This window comes from Botryllus schlosseri, chromosome 1, assembly GCF_051294905.1.
Source record: "Botryllus schlosseri isolate E-star chromosome 1, Bs_hap1, whole genome shotgun sequence".
Lineage (NCBI taxonomy): Eukaryota > Metazoa > Chordata > Ascidiacea > Stolidobranchia > Styelidae > Botryllus > Botryllus schlosseri.
In genome coordinates this window covers 31,583,886-31,609,845 of record NC_137236.1, presented here as the reverse complement: position 1 = coordinate 31,609,845, position 25,960 = coordinate 31,583,886, and the positions used below count along the sequence as shown (strand labels likewise).

Sequence of the window (25,960 nt, the reverse complement as noted above, 5' to 3'; positions counted from 1 at the left end):
GGTCGTTAGAAATTGTAAAGTCGCACCCGTGCCAATATAATAGTGACAGCGCCGATAGGACATGCGCTGAAAATAGTGGTGAAGTGCAGGCACGGAATTTGGTCACATTCGGTGTAAAATGTGAGTGCGACGGGTCGAAAAGTTTTAGGGCGCAAGATCTTTTCAATCCAATAGGCCCCGAAGTGGATGTTGACGTAAGCGTACCGAAGCATCAAAAATCTCATAGTGGAGAGTTATTTGCCTCGTTTCTAACGACAAATAAAAGGCCAAAATATTTCCCGCGAAAGGTATTCGATGGTCCAATAACGGAATATGTGTTGCAAAATGAATCGGATATAGAGGTTAGATTGGAATTGGAAGAGCTTCGTAAGCAATCCGTATTGCTGTCAAAAGCGCCATTCCAACAGCCCGATCTTAATGACGACGCCAATACTATTATAGACGAAAAAACATGGAGAGCGGTGTATGAGCCGTTTGCCACAGAATTGGAAGATCTTGTCGGGCATTTGCGGGGGAAACCAGCCATGAAGTATTCATGTAGAATAGAACTAAAAGATGAATCGATCCCTCGATTCGTGTGTTCACCTTATAATTGGAGAGGGATAGAACAACTGAATGCAGCGATGAAGCCAATAACAAGAGTTTCACAGTTACAAAATGCGTAGTGTATTAGGGAATTATATAAAACAACCTACCCTTTTAAAAAAAGTGGGGGGAGAGTGATGGCCGTGCGTCTAGGTATGGTCATGCGATAGGACAAACGTCTGAATAGGATTGCTATAAGCGTAATGAGATTCCATATAAAATGACTTGACTTGCAAATGTTCTATACATCCAGACGAAAGGGTGAATTAATAAGAATGGATCGTCGATATATTTATGTAGTCAATTCCCGATCCATACCTCATTTTAGGCTAGGACTCAATCACAGTGCATTGTTAAAATTGATGGAATGAAGTGATTTATTGTATGGTTATATAGTACCGTATATATATGTATATAGTATATAGCGAATAACGCAAAATAGAGTTTCTGAGTGTCCTATTGTTGTACATAATGGTAAATATGAATGGACTATCTGAGTAGCATAATGCCGCAACCTGTTAGTGTATAATTTAGATCTGCAAAGCGAAAATTGGTACAATTCTGATGGCCTGGAGATTGGCTAATATTCGGTGGATTGTTAATTTAAAATGAGGGAAGCTCTTGTGAAAAAATATCCATATGCTCGGTGATTAACTGTCGGAAATATGAATCATATGAAGCTGCGATCATGCATGAGATCATGCGATCATTTGTATGACACTGTCGTCATAGGCTATAGTGTGCACTGTGCATCGTGACAACAGATATGCGAGCGGAAAATGCACATGCTCCTATATCCTTGGCCTTGCATTTCTACGAGTCACGTTGCATCGTGCATCAGCCCCGCTAATTATACCAGTAATGTATGAAGTCTTCTGACTGAGGCCTGCGGGGCCACCATGATAGGAAATATGCGAGCATAGAGGGTAAGAAAATCAAGCAAACGTGGAGTAAAGCCAATAATTGATAAGAAAATTTTGGATTCCACGATAACATTGGCCAATTCTGACTAAAAGAGCGTAAAATATTGATCAATTGATTGTTGAAATGCTGGTCATGGTCAAGGCCCAAGGGGGACGGGTGGAGCAGTTGCAGACGTGGACAATTTCAGTTGCTTTGCACATTCTCTTCAGTTATTTGGTAATGATGTGCTGAAGGCTCCAGGTACACTGCCAGAAGAATATCAATATTAATATTTGGTGAAACTATTGAAGGAAAGATCCCCTGCAAGGGAGCGGTGGCACCGAAATGAAGAAAGATTTCCAATTCTTGCTGTGCCACTAACTATGGTACCAAGTGAAAGACTGCTCACTGTGTTTAGTACTATATACATCATTTATGGAAGACCACAGAAGTTCACTCCGAGGAGAAAGGGCCGAGAAATTGTGCTTCGTGAACTGTAATCTGCAACTGCTGGATTGGTGCTTTTGATATATTTTTATAGCCACTAGATCATGTATTTCATGTTCTAGCATATCAATGGCTGTAAAGTTGTTGAAATAAATGCTCTGAGGTGTTAAATATGGGCCTTGAACTAGATTCCATATCTTTTGAATATCGGCTGAATATATCGGGGTTATCGGTGGAGGTACTGGATATCGGTCTTATCGGTATCGGCTCAGAAATCCAATATCGGTCGGCCTCTAGTTATAAGAGCTAGTTATTTTCGATATCTAAAGCAGAGGTCACTAACACTCGGTCCCCGGGCCGCATGCGACCCACAATGTATTATTTCACCGCCCGCGATCTGATTTCAAATTTCGAAAACACGTTAAGTAAAGCATTTTGAAATGCTGAAATTGATTTTATTTTCAAAATATTGTTGTTGTTGCTGTTGCTGTTGTATTCAAAATGAGCTATTCTCCTGTGCCCAACATCACTATTCCTCACTAGCTGAAACGACTTCGGGGGTGGCAACAGCATTCCATCAAGGGATAATCAGCTGATATGATTGGGCACATTGCCTTGGTGTTTAATGGCCCAGACAGTTCCAAATTCGAAATGCTTGAAAACTGGTTAGGGCATCCCCACAAGATCAAGCATTCAATGAGATAGTATTTCAGCTAGCATCGTGCCTCACTATTCCGAATATCGATTCCCTAGTTTCCGTAAAGCGTTTTCGAGTATCGGGCGCAGCTCATAGTTCAAAATAAAACAAAAGTGATGATCATGATATTTTTTGTTGTAGTCGTATTTCCTTGATAAAATATCTCTTCTTTTGTGGTAACTATGCCCGTCACCGTCATATGAGAGAGCACGGTGTTGTACTGACATAAAAGTGGTGCCTATCGCGTGTCGATATTGCGGTCTTGTGACCCGCAGCTACTACGAAATTTGGAACGTGTCATACGACCACTTTTAAGTCAGCGACCCGTGATCTAAGGCATCAATGACACCAGCACGAAACATCAAAAGCTCAATGTTAAAATGGAGGATGCTTCATGTTTACATTGGAACTGCGGCCATGGTATTAATCATCTGCATTGAAGGTTAGGTATCAATTATTTCTTGCATATATTCGTGTGATTTACCGAAATTATCATGGTAAGCATTTCAATCAAATCGATACAGGTTTGACGTGTCCAGGCAACCAATTTGCATGCACGGACCAGACAATGTGTATACCGACGCAGAAATTTTGCGATGGAATAACTGATTGCAGGTATGCGTTACAGCTTGCGGTGTGCATTCGGATAGCAATATTCACATGGAAAGTGCCTCCGAATCGTGTTAACACGATATGGTTACGTATATTTAATTACACCATGGCTTTGTATAGTGCAGCCTGTAACACGATGCTACAATGTGAATTCAACTACACAGCAGTCCGCATGTACCTGTTCCTGTAGTTTTGAGGTTCGCGATCCAGGGTTGTAATGACTCGAGTCATGACTCGATTTTCTGATGACTCGACTTGACTCGAGTCATTTTCTCAAAATACCGAAATGACTCGACTCGAGTCAATCTGTGTATTGACTCGACTTGGACTCGAGTCATTGCGCATGACTCGAACCAAGTCATATGACTCGAGACTCAGACGGCCAAGACCGACATTTCATTGTAATTTCGAAGAGAAATAAAAGTAAGTAAAGTAACCACACTATTGGGATTTCGTCTAATGGTACTGGTACTTGAAAATGCGACCGAAAACTGCTAAAAGTGAGGAAAATTAGTGTATTATAAATTCGAACCATTCGATATCACCAAACAGAGTTATAAAAAGTGGATTTAACAAAAATTTAACTGGAAACTGAGTAGTCAACACAATGACTTGGACTCGGACTCGAGTCATAATACCATGACCTGGACTCGAACCTCTGCTCGATGACTTGGACTCGGACTTGACTCGGTGGCGAAGTAAAAATGACTCGACTTGACTCGAGTCAAAACTATATAACTGAGATTGACTTGTGACTCGGAACCCTGTGACTTGGTTACAACCCTGTCACGATCTCATCACGGTGAATGATATTGATGCCGATACCTATTTATACACAAAAGTCTAGCTGCAGGAGTTCGGGCATTAGATTGGTTGATCACAACAAAGATCGATGGCATCCTTAGATACATAAAATGGCAGTTCTTTTATTTGTAAGACTAAAATGTACAACGTGATACGCAAGAAACTATGAATAGAAATGCAAAACGATTAACTGCGGTATTGCAATCCAACATTCATCTCGGCCCACGAAATATTGTTTTTCCCTAATTTTTTGTCTTAATCTTTCGTCTGAATTTTTTATGTACTTTTTCTTTATATTAGTCATTTACTTTTTCATTCATCCTTCAATATGGGTTATTTTCTGGGCCTTTTCTGTAAGGACAAAACAAAATGACAACCATCTTCATTATCACTGGTCAACAATATGATTTTTTTTTAGGCAGAACATCTGAGAGCCGTTTCTGGTGTTTTTGAGGTTGCTGATTACGAATATCACATCAGTTTTGTCGGATTGACTCTTTGTCAGAAGATATTTATACGCCTAATAAAGCCCTAAATTACTGTATTTACCCTTGAATATTTCACTTGATTGGAAGAAAATCGTAGTTTTTTCTAATTTTATACTGCGCATAAATAACTAATTGACTATGAAGAAACCTCATGTCATTCTCAGTCATTCTATCAATTTTAACATGACGTTTTGCGAAATATTTGTTTGTCAAAAAAGCAGGTTGTCAAGCCTAAAAATTGTAGTTTTTCACAACGGAAACACATATTCTCCTGTATCGATTGGTCATTCTACTAAGATTAAAGAGGAGTATGAAACTATAAAATTTGTCCTTGGAAGGCTTAACTACAATACTCATATGCGTCTTCTTTCTTTTGACTGATAAATGGATAATTTTCCGCTGGGTCAACGAAGTGGGTATACCTTGTAACCCTATCAAACGACAAGCATAAACCTGATATCTGGTATATTCGAATACCAATGAAAGATTCCAATTTCACATTAGGAAGGAGATCACTGCATGTAATTTGTCCTAAGATCTAACAAAAAAAAAACTTGTTAGATGATCATAAAGGACCCAACCACAAACTGTTGGTCCGAAAATTTGTATCTGCATATCGAGCACTTGAGCACAAACATGAGCATAAAAGTTCACTTCCTGTTATAACATCTTGATATATTTCCCGATCATCTTGTTGATTAGCAAGGGGAGAGGTTCCACCAGGACATCAGAACAACAAAAGAAAGAAATCAGGACAGATGAGATGAACAATTGAACATATTATGTCAGATGGTTGCTGGAGCCTTTCAAGAAACTGTACTGAATAGCTTACCGGCTAAAATCTTACAAAAAAAATTGTGATTTAAAATAAATCACTAATATTATATTCCAACTGATTATTTCAAATTTACAATAGGTGGTTGACATGAAACTGATTGAATTAATGCCACGTTATTTGAGTATCTAGGTAAATACTTATGTAGCCTACATGACTGGAGTGTATTTATGTATATGATATCCCCATGGGTTATCTTCACAACAATAGTTAATTTGAAAAAAAAACTATGGCCATATTCGGAATCAGTGCCCTTCAGAACCCCCAAAACCACTCTTAAATTGTCTGCCTAAAAATATGTGTTGACCAGTGTTGTCTGAATGAAATCACACGACGTGCCCACACCAATCGAGAAAATGCTTTTAACCACAGGGATGGATCAGACGAGCCTTATTGGACTGTCAATAGCAACTATAGTGATTATACGACTATTTGTCGTAGAGGGAAGGATTCATTTACTCCTAGGCTCTGCATATTGCCATCGCAACTGCGTGCACAACAGGACGAGCTCTGTGATGGTAAGTACGATTGAGTGTTTACTAGTGCCATGGCGCATGAGTGACACGCGTTATCTATATATAGGGTAAGAAGTATAAGCTAATATATTTGTATATCAATTGTAATGAGGCTCTTTTTATAATACATTTTCTTTTCAGAAGGGGGTTCCCCTTCTGTAGAACTCATTTGACTACGCCTAGAATTAGAGCAAGGGTCGGCAACCTACGGCCCGCGGGCCGGATCCGGCCCGCCAAGCGAAATCGTCCGGCCCGCGACATGATAATTAGTTATCACAAGAATACGGCCCGCCGCTTCATAATGAGTTCCAATCTGCAGTGCAGCGCTGCATGAAAAAAATGCGGCATTGCTACGATATAATAGTAGCCTACATCGTATTAGTCTATTGTTACGCCATAAAACGAAGGTGGTTGAAGTAGGAGATGGAGATAGACTAGACTGGATCAGTGCTCTTATCAATCGGGTGTATCTCGCAACCGAAGGTGTTCCATCCTTTTTAAAGGGCTGATCACTCTAACGGGGTGTGACAATAAAGGTGTCCTTCCATAGCTTCAAAGGCGCTTGGAGCATCTCAGACGCAATGACGGAATCTCAAACTATTCAATTATAGATAACCAGCCTCCGTATGTTAGTTAGCCTGTCTATAGTTTGATTTTCCAGAAGGCATTGTGTGCCAAGACAAAAAACCTGAATAGTGTTTTGGCCACAATGGTGAAAACTGTTAATATGATTTTATCTCATCAACTGTATCAGTTACGCCAGATATTACTAGATGCAGAGAATCAATATGGCGGTGTCATGTAGGCATATATCTGTCATGTTCGCTCATTGAGTCGAGCAGCTATGCTTACACGAGTGTATGATCTGCGAAATGAAACAGCAACTTTCCTCGAAAATACAAATATCGCCGACTCATAATCTTGTAATCGAAAATGGGTATCTCATCTTGCTTTCCTGGTACATTTAACGTCACATCTGAACAAATTGAACTTGCAACTTCAGGGGGAAAACAACTACATACATGAGATGTTGAGGCGCATTCAAAACAAATCTGTGACTCTGGAAATGTCAACAGTACAACGAAAATTATGCTCACTTTCCTATACTGGAGGAGAGAAAACCTAGTACCAACACTACATTTGTAACTGTGATACGAAATTAAACTACTGAATATTCACCCGCTTTTCCGACATTCCTTGTCTACAAAATGAATTCTGACTATTCAGTACTCTGTTTAATATGGACGCCAATACCATTGCCTGAAAATTTCAAATGGGCTTTTCTAAAATGCGATGCAGTTGAATGACAAATTTCATACAAAGAGCATATCGCTGCATGACTTTGACAAAGAGTACGTTCTTGAAATTGGTCTTTATCCCAGCTTGACCAGCAATGCAAAAAAATTGCATCGATTTTTGAAAGCACGTACGCATGTCAACAATAGTTTTGAACAATGAAATTCACGAAGAGCAAGCTAAGATCACGTATTTCGGACGTCCATTTTGAATAGAGTCTGATTCTTGTTTCATCTGATTTGTTACCAGAAGTTGAAAACCTTTCACAAAGCAAGCTGCGTCAATTGTCACAATTATTCTGTGTCGTTAAAGTGTAAATACATGTGTCTTCGGATTGGTATGATTGAGATTGCAGCAATATAGGATAATATACCGAAGTGAGCGTAAAATATAGTACTAAGAAAAAATCCGGCCCGCCGAAAGGTTGTACACCCGAAATTTGGCCCGCGACTAGCAAAAGGTTGCCGACCCCTGAATTAGAGGAATGTATGTTATATCCGGGGGACTTTGAAAACACGATGAAGAGAATGGAAGCTATAGATTCCATTATTCAATTGCATGACTCGATTCTTGCGAGCGATGGTCAGGCCCTACTCGCTTGTGTTCATTTGTTGTTCGTGGTGGTATTCGTTCTACGCATTTTTATAAGACATCACGTACGTTCGTGACGTTAAGGTATTGTTCGTGTCCTCAAATTAGCCACAAACTTTGGAATAAATTCATGGTTGGAAGTATGTTTTCAACGATGCATTGTAGAAAAACGCCATAAATTTCGTACTTGCACTACATGCAGCTAGGGTTGCATTTAAAAGAAAAATCAATTTAAGACAAACATGTTTAAAACAAGACACTTGTAAAAAGCATGTTTTTTATCGTATTATTTTAGGACATGACGTCACTTATATTCAGTTGCGACGTCATATTGGATCGACATTGACTATTGACAATACAGGGTAAATATAGCTCCCTTGGCGAAATTTCTGCGTACTATAGCTGTTGAACCGAATATTTTGACGGTTCCAACAATCCCGTGTCGTATATAGGGTTGCATTTAAAACAAACGGTTGTTTAAAACACTCAGTTTAAAACATGTTTTAAACATTGTTTTAAACAAATGCCATTTAGAAAAAAACAAAATTGTGTTTTTTTTTTCAAAAGTTTTATAATTATGTCGTAACCTGTCTTGATATTTTCGAAAATCATATAGCATGAACCCTCAGACGATTTGCACACGAAATCGTCGACGCATACAATATGGTAGGAATGGAACCCTCGACATCGTCACCGCGTCAGCAATTAGGCCTATAACATACAGGCTATATAGTATATATCACTTGAACCGATTGGATCTTTTGATGATGATGGCCCTAGTCCATAAAAATTCTGCATGACGAGGTAGACCGATAGATATAGGCCGAAGAAATACTTCGGTGGGTGTAACCATGATCGTCGCCGACTTCCATTGTTTCATAATAGTAAAATTAAAAGCGATATTGTCACGCTTTTGAGTCTTGACAATCGGCCGACGGCCAACATTTAACGAACACAAATGAACAGGTCTGGCTGTGTTTCTCTGTAGTGTGAATATACTGGATATTGTTTCGCTGCAATCAGTACATGTTATGCGGACCGGACGGAGAAAGCATAGTCTCTGGAGTTTATATCAAGAAGTTTGTACAAGCTCTTCGAGTGTACAGGTACGAAAGAAGGCTAAGTGTAATTATTGTGCCAAGGAAGTTGAAGGACAAATATCGCGGATGATCAAGCATACTCGGGAGTGTAACAGGACCTCTATTAGCAGCAAGTGCAAATTCGCTCGTCCAGTGCAATTGGAAAAGGACGATGAAAGTGAACGCAGCTCGAGTGTCGGGAGCAGCAGCAGTAGTCAAACAGTATTGCATCAGTTTTACAGGGGTGCTTTTAATCAGGCAGCTACTAATTCTGCTTACGAGCACTTAGTTCTTGCACTGATAAGTGGTAGAGAATGTTCCGTGTAATTTTTTGGAAAATGAACATTTCCAAAAATTCTGTCTCTCGATACAGCCAGAATTTAAAATACTCAGAAGAAGCAAGGCTTCTTTGTCGGTATTACCGATATTGCATACAAAAACCAATGCATCTATCCAATCGTTCGTCAACAGGGCGGAACATCTGACGATGGTTTCAGACAGTTGGACAAGTCCGTCTTGTCAAAATTATTCGTGTTGGATAATCATAAATGAAAATGGCGGAAAGGAAGTGCTCGCCGTAGAGAAAACATGCCCAACTAAGAAAAGCGAGGATATAGCTGTTGATGTGATGAGAATGGCGAAATCCCTGAACGAGATGTCTGATTCGTCGAGTAAGCAAATGCACTTTGTCTGACAGCGCAAGTGTCTATGTCAAGGCAAGAAACCTTTTAAAAGAGAATAAAGATTCAGGTATCACATTGACTGGAGCTTGTTTGGCGCATCAATCAAACCTTCTTGTGAAGGACTTGATGAAAATTGAGCGAGTATGGGAAATAATCGATAAAAGCTGTTCAAGCTGCTGCATACATCCGAAAATCGGTGGCAGTTCGAACCGCTTTGTGCAAATATTACGGACGAGAAACCATCCCGATGTGGCTGCCTACCGAGTCAAGGTGGTACTCCTTTGCGACCTCGCTGGAACATGTTCTCAACATACAAGCCACAATTCAAGTTTTCTTTGTTGAGGACCGAGGAAAGCCGTACTTACAAAGTAAAAGCGCCACCTGTGTGAAATCAGTAATTAATGATGAATCGTTCTGGCGAAACACACAAGAAATATACAAACTGCTCAAACCATACCGCGTAATCACGGGCCTGTCGGAAATGGATTAGGCCTATGCATCCGCAGGGCTCATTTTGACAAGTTGGACTTGGTTGAAGAGTTGTATATCATCCAGTGCGTTTTTGCAGTCCAATGAGAAGGATTCATTGCTTGACAAAATGAAACGAAGGACAGCCAATTACATTGAGCCACACCAATTCGTGTCGTGGATTTTGGATCCAAGAGCGCGGGGATGCGGCTTAAATCAGTCAGGGAGGCGAAAGATAAGAGACCTTGCGCTTCAACTATTCAAGGATTTGTATCCTTTGCGATCGACTTCTCACGAATTTGTCAAGCAATGGATGGCCTATGATATGAAAACAGGTGTCTTTCATGGAGACAGCTCAGTTTGGGCACCATGCATTACAGAAAATCCCATGATATTTTCGAGTGACGTACATGACGATGCACCGGACATTTCTATGTTAGCCAAGACCTTACTATCATGCTCACCGCACGCGGCCTCGTGTGAACGACTATGGTCAGCAGCAGCAGCCACCGTTACCGAGTCAAGAAATAGGCTAAGTTGCGGAAGTCTAGAAATGATTCTGAAGATTAAAAGTCACCATTCGCTTGGAAAGTCTGACTGCCAGAAATCGAAAGACTTATTAAGGAAGTTTAATAGAATACTTGCGGAGGAAGAAGAATCTGAGAAGGTTATCGATGAAATCAGCGAAGCCGAGGAAGTACCCAGCGAAAGTGACGATGATGATACATACCCTACGACTCTTTTGAGTCGTGTAAATGGTATATTCAGTCGACTTGAAGGGCGGGACGATTTCATAACTCCGTCTATGATGCAGGATGACTTATTTATGGACAATATTGACGATGATGTCGTAAAAGTAAAGCAGTTGTTGCTCTATGCTGCTCAGTGTGCCGTGGAAGCCACTCAGTAATTTTTTTCAATAAAATATTCGTTGAATACAAGAATTTTCTTCGAGCATTTCATGCTGTGCAGTCGCAGGAATCACTGTATCGTCATTTTAGAAGGTATTCGTCATCATTAGGATATCATGGGTAGAGAAAAACAATAAAAAACATGTTTTAAACAAGGGCCATGTTTTAAACATGTGTGTTTTAAATTGATTTTGGTTTTAAACACAACCCTAGTCGTATACGTCGGCTTTATCAAGTGGTAATCGTCTGTAGGCACATACAAAATGTTTTTTTTAAAGTATTTCACAATTATGGCATAATTTTACAACTTTAAAGAAACACAACTTTTTTTAAAAAAGGCCTTGTTTCAAACATTGTCTAAAACATGTTTTAAACACAGATTTTAAAATACCTGTAGTCGCAAATGCAACCCTGCATGCAACACCGTAGAATGTTGCTGGTCGAGTAGGCTACTTGTCAAGATTGTGTATATCTATCCAGGTTCGGCGTGTAGATACCACGAATTTCCGTGTGCGGATGGATCGCAGTGCGTGCCGAAGTCTTTCTTTTGCGATGGGATAAAGAACTGTCAGTGAGTACATCGCCCGATAGTACATTTGCAGGACGTCGGTTAAGTATTGGTTGCGCGCAGCGAATATCGACTGGTATTACAGAAGACACGGCACCACTCTCATGAGTTACATGATCATTATAACTGCGTGGCACAGCCCCTAAAGCACGGTAACTGAATATATTTTCCTAGATTCTACCAATGGTTATAGGGTCATTATAGACATATCGCGTTAGCCGAGATGATACGTCTTGCGATTTCGTATGTGGCCATTTCTGACTAACGATTGAAAGTATGCGGCCACCCTATCCCCGACCAAATATTTAATTACTTTTAGTAATTCTCAGACCTTTCATTTCGTCTTCCCCTCGAAGTAGTGTTTACATGTCTTGGAAATTACTACTTCTACTTGTAATTGAGTAGAGATGTAAGGCGTTATTTGAGTAGCAACGCCGATCACTTCGATCAACTCTAGTTCATAGTAAAATATTACGGCAAATCAGAAACCGTCAAAAATATAAAGCTTTGCGTATTAGAACTGGCGTATAATCATGCAAAATACTAACAGAAAGCCTCGAAACCATATAAAAACATCACTAAAAATTAACTAATGCTCATCGCTGGCTTTGTTCAAGCATAGAAAACAAGATTTTTGGTGTGGGCCACAGAATGTCCTATGGGAACTAAATTAAGTCCGGAGCTACTAAATGAAGAGTGGTATATAAAGATGATAACAGCTTCCGAATAAAAGTAGTTGCATCCCCATATGAATTAATGTGTCGAAAAGAGTTCCTTATTGAATGAAGATAGAAAACCGCTTGTTTCAAGTTCACGGAAAACTCAATTATTCTGTTCTACAACTACCCAGGTTTCATTATTATAGATTAGTTGAATAACAATGTTTGATCTGTTGCAGTTGTGCGCTCAACGTAAAATCATTAACGGATGCCGAAATTTGAGTAATTTATGAAAATCAGAAAAATACGTAGCGAATAAATCTGACGTGATAGAGAAATTCGGAGCACAAAATCGGATTCAGCGACCTTAAATTGGCCTAAATCAATCATTAAAATTTGTGGCGCAAATTTTTTCTCGAAATTTGTAGACCAGTGTAATTTGCGTCTTAAGATTGAGACGAGCGTGCCGGTAGTTTCCGAAACTGACCGAAACGTCGACTATCACAAATAGGATATCAGTTATTATGTAGGAAGTTACTAGTCGTCTCGTGGTATACGTCAGTACACAACTTGCACGATCGAGAGCGCGATATGTGCGGGAATTTCCAGCAGTAGTCACGCCGCAAAGCCAGTGCTTATCGGAGTCGGCCACAGCCGGACTCGAACCCGCAACCCCTTCATGTTGCAACTGTGGATTATGCCACTATACGCTATCTCACCACCATCCGCGTCAGTCTGTAAATCGATGAAAAACATTGCACCATAGCTCAACAATGATAACATGCCAGAATCCAGGAGACAGCCATGCGCTACTCAATTAGGCTTATCAGTATGAGGGCCACTGAGCATCGATTTCCACTAGCATATCATTATTCTCCATTTCTAACTTATCTTTCATCGTTTAGAGACGGATCGGACGAGGTTTATCGGGACAGAGGCAGCTCAAATTACTCAGATGTCATTATATGTCGCAAGGAAACTAGATTTTGCGAAGTCACAACTCAGTTTCTTCGAGATAAAAAAGCATTTTGCGAAAGTATGATATTACACCTTTTGCCGTCGTTCAATCGCAAGTTTTTGCCACAAACCTCATGTCATAGCTGAAAAATTGTCTTGAAGACTCATAATCCAATACTCTGCATTTGCAATAAAAATAAAGAATTATTTGAAACCAATACCGATAGAGTCATGTGATCTAAGAGTAGTCTAACAGTGACGTTCGGCCAGGGGAGGCAAGTGAGGCAGTGCCCGACCAGACGCTAGGATGAGTAAAAGAAAATTGTGAAAATCTTCAATGATTGTAACACGAATAATTATGTGTATTTCCCATCGATGTTTATCAGTGACTAATTTTGAAACATTTCCAGATACAGAATCCCGGAATTCACATATTTATAGTTCAGAAATATAGCACGAAAAGAGAGGTGAGAGAAAGGTGAGGCACGGACTGACCAAGCTTCACCTGTAATAACCCAACTCATTACAAACATAATTTGCATTAATTGGTATTAATAGAATGCTATTGTCGCACTGATTCCGGAAAGCCAAACATTGTTTACGTCAGAACACCAAAACTCCCGCAAAATCCACAAAGAATGTGAAATTAGGCATTGTTACGTGCAATGACAATGTTGATAAACAATACCCAGGCGAGGAAAAGATGAATTTACCTCACATACTGTTTGCTAACAATCCGAAATTCGCAGCGCCATTAAACAACGCAATATCAACTTCGCCAACAGATGGTGTAGTATGAATTCCGAAGTTGCGACGGCCACCATGTAGCGCAGTACAGATTCATTTCCTTGTGGATATATCTGTTATGAGTTTCCAGCTACACCTGCTAGGGTTAACATATTTTGGAACCGGGAAAGGATGACACTTTTCCCAAATACTAAAAATTAGTTGATCAAGACTGAAATCATCGGATTTCGGCATTCTTGCTGGAAAATTTGTGAAGTTGTCTACAAAAAAATAAAAAGGTCATCACTTTCGTTCGACTGCCGTTTTACGCACCCTTTACTTGTATTTAGTGGTGCTGACTAAAAAAAGAGGTCGTCACTTTCGATCAACTCACGAATTACCCGCCATTTTGCTATTTAGCGTCATTTGTGCCCATTTACAGTATAATCTGTCCATTATGGTAGATTTAAAGGAGGACGAATTGACAAAAAGAAGGACATTTAGGAGTCCTCGAAGGACATTTTCAAAAAGCTGACAGAGGATGTCCAATCCTCCTAAACGAGGACGTATTGTAACCCTCATACCTGTACCTTCGATTACAAATGGGCAAAGTACCTTCCTTGCGTAGCTTGCATGTGAATAATGCTAATGGGATAAGAAAGAAATCGCTGATTGAATCAACCAACATTTTTTGTTTATATATCTGTATATCCGACTCTAACGGGTCAATGCCTCACCAACCATGAACCTCACTGCACGTCACCGTTGTTGAATCATAGTTTGGTATGCATATTGGTAAATATAGCATCATTCATATTTAAGGTCTTGGGTACGGTGAGCATAAAAACGCTGGATAAGCTCGTACCACTATGCCTCGCATTGAAGTATGCTATAATATTGAGTCATGTAATATATCGCTGATTTATATCGCAGGTAAGCAATGCTCGAAGTACAGTTTCGCTTGTTTGGATGGATCTGGATGTGTGAGAAACGAAGAATTCTGTGACGGAAAAGCTGATTGCGGGTAGAAGATTAAACGAAATATCGTATACATTTAGGCTATACCCTCTATCATTGCCATCAATGTGGGGAATTTCACTAGTTCAGTAAATTTCGCGCAATGACGGAGCGGTAAATAGCAAATTTAGCAATAGTAATATTCGGTCGAAAATGCCAAGTCTTCGGGCTTCTACAATCAGTTTCTTGCGATGCTGAATTATCCATCGGTAACAATGATGCTAAGCTATGGACCTTAATGCATTATCAGCTCATAAAACTCGGTCCTCAGATTGAAATATATAAGTTTACATTTTGTGATGCATAGTGATTTATGGGAACTCGTAATACCTTTACTTCAACACCTAAATCTCTTTATGTATAGCTATGGTAGACATTTCCTGACAGGATCACTTCATCCGAAAGTCACATATCCTCATAGTCTCCACACAATGAGAACTCAGTTATTGATTGAAAGAGTTGGGGAAGTGAATTCCGTACAAAGTTATGCCATTTTATTTAGTCAGAGAGTTAGGGTTGCATTTAAAACAAAAATCAATTCAAAACAAACATGTTTGAAACCAGGCCCTTGTTTAAAACATGTTTTTAAGCTATAACGTCACAAATATTTAATTGTGACGTCATAGTGGATTGATATTGAGCATTGAAAATATAGGGTAAATAATATAGCTCCTTTCACGAACTATCTGTACTATTGCTTTTGAACGGACAATTTTGAGGTTTACGTCCATCCCATATCGATATACGTCGGCTATATCGGGTGGTAATTGTCTGTAGGCTCCTACAACATGCTTTTTGAAAGGTATTTACACAATTATGGCATGTTTTTACAACTTAAAAAAAACACAATTTTGTTTTTTAAAAAGGTCTTTGTTTAAAACACTGTTTACAACATGTGTTAAACAAAGTTTTCAAAACACAGTTTGTTTTAAATCCAACCATACATAGCGTAGTCCAGCGTCTGAAAATATGGTGTATTAGGGTATTTCTCTATATAGGTATAAGGATTAGGATGCTCCATTTGTGTTTCCAAGTTACTGCAGGCAATCTAAGCATCATTATCGAAATGCAATATGTTCATTCAGAGACAAATCGGACGAGCCGCCTTTAAGATACAACAACATCACTTATGATCCCAGCATCAGGTTTTGTACCGGAAGAGGGTATGCAACATATATTCCAGAGGTAGAAATGCTAATAAAGTGGATTTGCGTACTAGAACCAAGTCTCCAACCGTATGAGAACGAGCTGTGTTCCGGTGAGCGTTCATCTACTGAGTATAGGCTCTACTCATATATATGTGAATATATTTGCAACGTGCGACGACGAAAACTGGGTAATTGACACTACTGCCCGCACATAAACGTACTGCATGTAGGGTTCTAGGTGAACGAAATGCAAATCCCTCGTGTATAATAATACGATATATCCGGCCACCTTCCTTGAAACTATATAGGAAGAATACACACAAGCAGCACACTCAGTCTGCAAATATGTGAATTTATTTGAGCAATTGTAAACTAGATCAAGGGTCCTAAAATGTCGGCCTGACATCGGCCTGTTACTTCCTCTATTTCACGCGGATAAAAATATCACATCTAGTCAGTGAGTTTGTTTGTTGGTTTGTTCGGGGTATTCATGGTGTTTGTCGACTACGACGGTCATTTGCACCAGGCCGATTTTGTGTGATTTTGATTCCATATCGGCCGACTTGTTAAACGGCTCACTGCTAGGCTTTTTGTAAGATATCGCTTACGCCCAGAAGAACCTCTTCGATAGGAATTTTGAAGTCGACCTCGCTCGGACTCGAGCCCGCAACCCATTGATGTTGCAGCGGTGGGTTATACCACTGCGCTATCTCGCCACTAGTCAGCGAGTTAGTTATGTGAATTGTGTGTCGCACATGTTCGACTTATGGGCATTAGGATCTAAATGATGCTAGTTTAATGCAATTGAAGTGGTGCCTGACTCCCGTGTACGATAATAATACTTATATTACTTGTCAACTGACAGAAGAACGTTGCAGATTAGATGAACGATGTTTATGTTTTGATGGGCAAACAATTACCAAAATACCGAATTCCCTTGAGAGTATCTTAATGTGATTCGACTCCGGGTCGTGGGAAATATATTTGGAATCATTGTACTATATGTATTATGTTGATCGATTTTATATAATAAACGATTGTAAAAACATCTCATAGGATCGACTTGCAACCTCTGGGAATTCTCATGCATGGATGGTTCACAATGTTTACCAAATGACATGTTTTGCGACGGGATTGTACAATGCAAGTGCGTATACAGACAAAGTCACATAATAGAGACAATATATATTGGAGCTGTGGTTAATAATAATTGTGGCTAGCACCCACAGGGAGCCATTTGCATTTAGTTGGGGGCAGGAACACTGAAGGGACGATATGGGAGGCGCTGAGAAGCTGTGGAGCTCTTTGAAATTTAGCGTCACTTGAAATAGTTCGAAATGATTTTTTGCAAATCTTATGAACAAAATTCAAAATTGTTACTTTGACGAATTATCACGCATATGCACATTAAAATTTAATTAGTTTATCATAGGTATAGGCTCCATAATAATCTTGTTGATATGTGGTAAGTGATGGATCTGACGAGCTGTATCGCAACAACTCCATAGTCACTGGGGATAGTTTCACTACCTGTCGTGGAAAAGGACAATATCGCGACACTACAGGACGTATATGCATGGTTACCTCTGCGGCTGCCGAAATATTACTTTGCGAAGGTGAGCGTCTATGTGAGACATGTTCGGTTGGTAAGATTTGTTCAGATTTTCAAGTTAGTAGGGGGTCCGTAACTCCCACAACTTGGAGTGCTCAAGTTGAGTTCGCCTATCTGCACTTCCTAACTCAAGCTGTTTTGTTGTTCGTCAATTTATACGCAACAGTTTTTATAACAATACTTGTTGTATTTCACACGTCGGATTTCGAAAAGTAGACAGTCGTCCTTCGAACTGTTCAAATTAAATTAATTGTCACAACAACAGGGCGAGATAGCCCCTGCATCACGCCAGCCTAATATATATTTTTGTCGATTTCAGCTTTAGTAATTATTTGTAGTTTCATTATTCATTATGCGTTTAACTCGAATATGAGTCTTGAAGCTTAGATAGAAGCCACCTTCAACTATCAGCGACAAGTCATAATCTACGTTTTGATACTACTTACTTAAGTATTTGTGTATGCCTTTTCTTTTCTTCTTTTACTTGGAGTAGACTGGGTTGACATTTGTTGAAATCTATTTGTAAACTGAGTGCCAATTTACGACATTACTTCTACTTTTACTACTATACTCTAGTACAGCGGCCCTCTTATATATCAAATCGAAGGCGCGGATTTTTAAGACATGAGCATGTATTTCAAGAAATTCAGTTGCAGAATTTGCTTTGAAATAATAGAACTCAACCCAATTTCTACATGACTAGAATGATCCTATTTTCACGAAAAGGCATTTTGTTGCTGTTTATCACTAAGCCTACTGTTATCATTTGCACACGACAGAGATGACGATTACACGGTAATTGAGCTAATTTTAAACTAAAACTTCGTGGGGGTCCGTGATGGTCCGTGATGGTCCGGAAGGGGTCCGCGAAGACAAAAAGGTTGAGAACCACTGTTCTAGTAGCAGAACTGATATTATGAATTATGACTATATAAAGTATATTTAGCTTACATATGGTTGCCATATATTGGAATCAGGTGAGGTGGACACTTTCTTATATTCATAAAGTTTTATTACCGGAATTGAAAACAGACGACTTTGAATTTGTAATCCTAATTTACAATCTACATAATATGCTGTCGAGTGATACAATAAAGCTCGATCATTCAAGGAAAACCAATATATTTCACGTTAAAATCTAGTAGAAAATCTGTTTATCTTTGCAGTACTCAACTTAAATTAATTATGCTACATGTTGCATGTCATCCAGATCCGATTTGTACAAAAACGGAATTTTCATGTGACGATGGCTCCACTTGTATTCGACAGGAGAATTTCTGCAACGGAAAGAATGATTGCCGGTATGTAATAATAATAGTATTGCGTTATTTCACTTTAGCCTGAAGTCGTCGCTGCATAAACGAAGAAACGCAGCCGAACGCGTCCAAATTATTTCGGTGTTGGCGAGATTTGCGCTGCAATATTAATTTTACTCGATTTATAGCTTGTTGCTCCAGATACTTAATATGTTGTTTCCTTTCCTCCGCTAACAGAAAGTGTCAAGCCTAAACCTTTTTAGTAATTGGCTTGTAATTGTGACACGCGTATTAAACTTAACCGAATTAATTTACTTGATCTAATTCTATTGCTATTTAGATTCACCAAGCCGAAGGCCCCATACATATTAAAGAGAGTATGACGGAGTATCGCCAAAAGTGAACATGTTGTACGAAATGTTTGTAGCTCGTTAATACACCATGTCTTCGTTCTCCTTCATATCACGCGCCTACTGATTGATACCATGAATGGAAAGGAAGGACGTAATTTATTCATGTCCTTGATGTTTTTCGTGGCACAGACACCGACTCATCATACTCATACACACGATATGTGCATATGCAATATGCATAGCATAGGGTTACCATATTTTGGAAATCTAGAAAGAGGACACTTTTTAGAAAAAAAAGGTCAACTTTTCGCTCGTAGCTCAAAATACCGCTTTTCTCTCCACATTGCTAGGTGGTTGACTGAAAAAAAGGTCAACGTTTCGCCCAGCCAGAGCGTCACTTCTGTGCTAATTTACGGCATATCACTCGCATTTTGATCTAAATATGACCTAAATTTTCGAAAAAGAGGACAAAATCTCAAAAAAAAAAGGACAGAAGGGCGTCCTCCGAGGACACTTTCAAAAAAGTCAAAAAAGAGGACAAATCCTCTTAGAAGAGGACGTATGGTAATCCTAGCATACCACGAGTGCATGATGTGCATATGCCGCTGGACAAGGAAGTCAAGATATAGCCTTTACGGCTTTCTAAGTCGCGCAACACCCTCCATGCTATCCCCGTAATGCATGAGCGCCAAGCAGGGAGGGAAGTCATGGATACCAGTTTTACTAATCAGGTCTTTGGTCTGACCCGGCCGGCGATCGAACCCACGACCTACGGATATAGAAGCCGGACGCTTCACCATTACGCTATCTTGTCGGTAAATCTTGTCGGCGAATGGCAGATTCCGCATGCAGCCTCACTCACATATGCTTTAACACTCCCCCAGATATAGCACCCTTTGATAAATTCGCATCCATGTTTACAACTCCACGAAGCCAGTGACTCGAAGCCTCATTACGTATCCCGTAAGCTAGCTCACGGGTAGCCTACATGAAAATTACTGAAATTCGCCATTACCAACGTTGGCTAACATACTTGACAATGGCCCGAAAGCTTCAAACCATAGATAGTTGAGAGATGTCCAATTCATGCTTATGTATTCAGTAGCAGAATATATAAATTATGCATTTGATATGTCCAATGATATGGTAGGATTTTATATATGACAGAGACCACAATACCGGATACAGTATCTTTATTTTATCATATATAGTGATGGGTCTGACGAGCCACCATTGAGAAACTCCAGTAAAGATTTCGCACCAAACGTCACATTTTGTCGACAAAGAGCTCATCGATACGATGATCTGCGTGTGCGATCAATTTGCGAACTGCCACCTCATTTGTCGACGCTTCAAGAAGACATATGTGAAGGTAGCACTTTTCCAGTTTGAAGGAAAGAGTTTTTCGAGAGCTGGTATTCCGTCCATGATCTATCGATATCTACTTTACACGGTGTTGTGCATAATTTACCCCTTGTGATCAATGTTCCCTCTAATTTTTGACGTGTCTGCGCACACTCACCAACTCACTGCGCAGACCCTTGGAAAACAGTGCGCAACGATTAAAACAAGGTCATCACTTCAGATTTTTTGTGCGCAACTTGGATTTTCTGTGCGCAGAGACCGTGAAAGTACTGCGCATTTTCGCACGTGCGCAACTTAGAGGGAACATTGCTTGTGATACAACGCAGACTATTTTTTCCCGCGATACAATTACCTGACAGCGGTGAATAAAAACGAACAAATAACCACTGGCCAAATAATTCAGTTTAATAAATTTAATGAGTACAAATTAGAAAAATACCTCCAGGGGTAACCGTATCCCTTTCTAATAGCATTCTTCCAATTCCACTACAGGTTCGTCATGCACAAGTGACGAGTTCAGCTGTTCAGATGGCTCCAGGTGTATTCATAACTCGCTGTTTTGTAATGGAGACCGTGATTGCAGGTATGCAGGTATTGTAGTAATCGGTTACAAACATGGCAGTTGTGTCATTGCAGTTATGTTTTCTCATAATATATTCACCATATTCAGCATGTGTAGCATGTTCTCTCGAAATCTATGCCCATGTTCATGACTATGGTAATGTATTTGCTTTGTGACAAGAATTGCAAACATAGCAAGTATGTTTACTTCAGTCTCTTATAGGAATGAGGCGAACGTTCGGCTCACGTTCGGTATGTCAACCTTGAAAATTTGGAGATTGTCATTTAATGAAGAACCTTCGTGGGCTTTGTGTATACCTGCAGAGACATAATTTTTTTTAATGCAGTTACCTGTCACTTGGTGACACCTAGATTGGAAATTCATCATACAACACGAAGATTCTTATCGTCCGAGCAATATTTGATGCGAATAAGGGGTTCTTGTGGGCCTTTAACTGAATCATGATATGTTTGGATTTTCTCAGCAAGTTACGATAGGATCAATGTAGAATATTTCGCTATAGTCACATCGTCATTACAGACATCATCCCTATGACAACAAGCCTATTCTGAATCATCACTACAAATGCGCAAGCATATTATATGTTATAACACAGTGGTTCTCAAACTTTTTGTGACTCGACAGTGAAGAATTACGTCATATCACAAAATGTAACCAGAATGCTAGCAATGTAAACGAATATAGTTTGACGGCATGGAAAGTTATGACCGTGGATGAGAAAATTATAAAATATGAGATTCGGACTATATACAGAGCAACCCTATGAATTGAAGGTAAAAAAAATGACCGCAGCTTCGCGCCCCCTTTCAGGTGCTATCACGCCCCCTACTTTGAGAACCACTGTTCTAACATGAGCGCTGAAAGAAGGAACAATCCATTTGTGTTTGTATTAGTCTTGTGGCGTCCCATGACGTTATGAAACGTCATATGTTCGCGTTCACAGCTAGCCTTTATGAAGGTTCATGTTCAAACGAACTAGAATCTAGCTTTTTGAGGTTTGCACAATCCCACTGCATAATCACAAACATCCAAGTGCATGCAAATAAATATCACCTTATTATTTTATGAAGTGATGGGTCCGACGAACCACCATTGAGGAACTACAGCGTATCGTACAGCCGCTATGATAATTTTTGTCGAGGGAAAGATCGTTCCAAGAACGGAAGATTCATCTGCTTGTTACCGTCTAGACTTTCGTCACAATCTGGTCAACTTTGCGCCGGTGAGATCTGGGTCTTTAGCGAGAGCCATCTCTTACTGGATCTCGTGTGAAACGTTAGCTCTCTGTTATAATGGCGTGATAATTTCACTTTTGTTGTCAGTGATTTGAAATCGTTCACTGTTTTCGACCAGTTTACATCGCAATTGCCGTAATAAAACTGCTACAAACTCATCCACAAACTACTTTATAATTTATAAAATCGAATCTTCGAAAAGTATCTAAAAACACTGTCGAGCTGAATGGGATATAAAAGCATATAAAAGCAGAACGACTTCAGTCAGTAGGGTCAAAAACCTACTTGATTAGACTGAAAAATTAGAAATACTTCCTTACTGGCCACCTTGAGTTTTGCGACGGTTAAAAATAGTTACATTCATTTACCACACGTTCAAAAAATTATGTGCTGGACGATCTATGTTAACACTTCACATGTGGAACAAATACAGTACCCATATAGTGCTTCCTAGTTTTTGCAAAAGTTGACAGTACCAAATACAGCTACTTTGTCCAGGTATGATTTGCTTGTATACTTTCACAACCTACGTTGGTGGTTGTGTTTTAGACTATTTTCACTTCCAGTTCTTATTTTTTAGGCGAAACAACCTGCTTTTGATATTTCGTAAATTTAAAACTGGAACGTTCTTTCAGGATATGTTTGCACCACTTCTAGGATTGAAGTTTTTCTGATGAGTTGGTAAAATAGCCCCGGTATTCGGTGTTGGGATCGAGTCACAACTCATCTTGAGAGCACGTTTTCACACGAGTCAAGTCAAGTCAAGTCAATCGATTTTCAAAGGTGACTCGAGTCAAATCAAGTCAATCAACTTTCGAAGGTAACTCAAGTCAAGATGAGTCAATTCAAGTCAAGTCACGAGTCAATTTAAATTTTAAAAGCAAGAGGCGTGGTACAAAGTGACTGCATTTTGCTAAATGTTTGAAATAAAGATTGAGTCTTCACTTATTTTGAATCGAGGAAGAAATATAGAGTTGAATATACACGCAAAAGGGCGTTGTATCGCTCCCGCTTACGCGGAACTGCTCTCGCGGGTCACACTAGACTAGCGTATCGTTACAAGCCAAACTTTACAAGATACAGCGAATTAGTCGACACTGAATACTTGATGACTTGAAATTGACGCGTAAATTTGGCCCCGAGTCAGGAGTCAAACGATATTTCTGAAACGGCCAGTCAAGTCAAGTCATACGAAAAAGTTTACTCAAGTCTGATTCGAGTCATCCTATTATTTACCATAGTTATAGTGTCATTAATTATATGTGCTACGAAAATGCGACAGGCAATTTCAAAATAAGCCACCTCTGGGTAACTGCCAAAGTATGAGAACCATCTACCAAATATACATTCTAAATATCGTACTTGAATTACTATCATACCTTCAAACGACGTAGCATTGATTCCTATTTGTATTATAAAAATGCGGCGTAACCTCTACGTCCACTTGGCAACAGACGTTGATGATTTCTACCAAGTTTGTTGATATAATTTCGTCCCCACATTTTCAAAGGTGCATCATGCAAAGACGATGAGTTTCCATGCTTTGATGGCGCGAAATGCATTCCAGTATCGTCGTTCTGCGACGGCACACCAGATTGTATGTAAGTATAAATTGCATATTGAGTTGGAGATTCCTTCCATGTTTTACATGCAATGTATCGAAATGTTAAGCGATGGATCAGACGAGCCACCCTTGAAGAAATCCAACATATCATACGATCACGATACGATGTTTTGCCGTGGGCGGTCGGGACCTTTCATCTGTGTTTTACCGCCGAGACTTGTGTCACAACACGAACTTATATGTACTGGTGAGAAAGCCATGGTGTCAATGGGAAGTTCATTTCAGTATGTCGTTCTATAACTGTGCAACGCGGGATCTACTTGGCCGCAGTGTTGGGAGGACTCAAGACACTTTTATTGAATGATTCGACTTGACTTGAGTCGACTTTGGCGTATTAGAAATATGGAATGACTAGTCTCCAGTGACTAGGAGACGAAAGCGCATAGAGTTTCAGGACAGTGGTGCAGGCAATGCACATATAAAATATTCATAATTAAGCTGAATGATTGGTGATTAAAGGTTGTGTTTGATTAAGAAAAAAAAGCTTTACTTTCTTGACCATTTCAATTACACGCAGTGATCATACTGTTCTCTTACACCAGGGATAGAGAATTAAATTTCCCGAAGGCCCACATGAGTAGCAGCAAATATTTCGGCGGTGCGATCAATGAGTTGAATCAATACAACCGCACAGCAGAAATATGTTGAGTAATAATCGTTTATGTGAAACTAACTACGTGCATTGAACGTGTACTGCGTATTATAGGTCTGAATACATACATTGTTATGTGTTTTGTAGTATCAAAAAATTGGCGGAAGATTTAAATAAAGATGCACTTTGCCGACTGTTTAGGAAATCGTTCGCTAATTTAGAATTCCCAGCGACGGCCAGCATAGACTTGGCAGGCATGACTGAATGTATGTCGTCGCAAATTCACAAGCATTCAATAATCAGTTGACAATTGATGAATATAACGGTATGTTATAATAACAAATCAACTTTGTTTTTCCTATCTTGACCATTTCAATGAAATGAAGGGTTCATAAATTTCTCCATACGCTCAAACAATAGTTCTCGTCTACATTTATGAATTCAGTTCTTCTTACAGCTTGCAACGAGCATTCCCGTCGAACACGTCTCCTACATTTAGTTATAATCCCAAAATATTTAACATGAAGTGTACCCACTTGTGATATTCTTCGCCACTTACATAAATACCCCGTATTACTAATAATATAGAAGTTGTATAGAACAAATTTTACAAGTTAGGGGAAATGAAAACAAATCCTGCACCCACACATTAAATCAAAAGACACATTCTAAAAATGGATGATGAATTGAAATTGACTTGCAATCGAAAAGTATGAGAAACCCGCAAAAATTTCAGGACTCCCGCGACTCGACCCAAAATTTGCGGTGACTCGAAATGACGCGCCTCATGACGGCAGTGACTTGATCCCAACACTGCCTGACAGATTCCTTCTCTCGACAAAATTCACCTGCCTCTCCTACTAACGAGCGAAACTTGATAGAGGCTGCTTCTAGCATTTTCTCGTCGTATTCCGGGATATCGACGATTAGAATGAATGTCAGGATAAGAATCCGTGCAAGTTTTTAAATGTAAAGGTTCTTATTCCATAGGCTACATGTAATGACTTTGTTTGACTGTCCTTCGGGTGCCACCGAAAACAACTGCCATACGATTAGGGTTGCATTTAAATCAACACAAACAAGTTTTAAACAAGGCCCGTGTTTAAAACCTTTTTTTAAGCCATGACGTCACGAATATTCAATTGTGATGCCATAGTGGATTTGCATTGACAATTGAAAATGCACGGTAAATATAGCTCTTTGACGAAACATCTACGTAATGATGAATCGACTATTTCGAGGGTTCCAATCATCCCATGACGTGTACGTCGGCTATATCGAGCGGTAATAGTCCGTAGGCTCATGCAACATTTGTTTTGGAACGTATTTACACAATTATGGCATAATGGCA

At 39.5% G+C, this 25,960-nt stretch overlaps 1 protein-coding gene and 1 long non-coding RNA gene across 4 annotated transcripts in view; one reads left to right on the top strand and one right to left on the bottom strand.

Moving 5' to 3' along the window:
- The window catches only part of LOC145447306 (uncharacterized), a 168,161-nt gene that overhangs the window by 105,344 nt on the left and 36,857 nt on the right, over window positions 1-25,960 (top strand). For 2 of the 3 annotated variants that reach the window (XM_080325750.1, XM_080325743.1), the window contains exons 14-15: window positions 23,904-23,994; window positions 24,065-24,204. In XM_080325750.1, the coding sequence (XP_080181876.1) occupies window positions 23,904-23,994; window positions 24,065-24,204 (231 nt within the window). Of the gene's footprint in view, window positions 1-1,443; window positions 3,075-3,156; window positions 3,248-5,743; window positions 5,890-11,394; window positions 11,486-13,046; window positions 13,178-14,757; window positions 14,849-15,926; window positions 16,100-17,045; window positions 17,137-17,459; window positions 17,606-18,811; window positions 18,903-20,421; window positions 20,583-21,067; window positions 21,159-22,228; window positions 22,381-23,903; window positions 23,995-24,064; window positions 24,205-25,960 lie in introns of those variants that run through there. The other variant, XM_080325739.1, reaches the window with a different exon arrangement.
- The window catches only part of LOC145447607 (uncharacterized), a 142,814-nt gene that overhangs the window by 111,182 nt on the left and 5,672 nt on the right, over window positions 1-25,960 (bottom strand). The window lies entirely within an intron of this gene.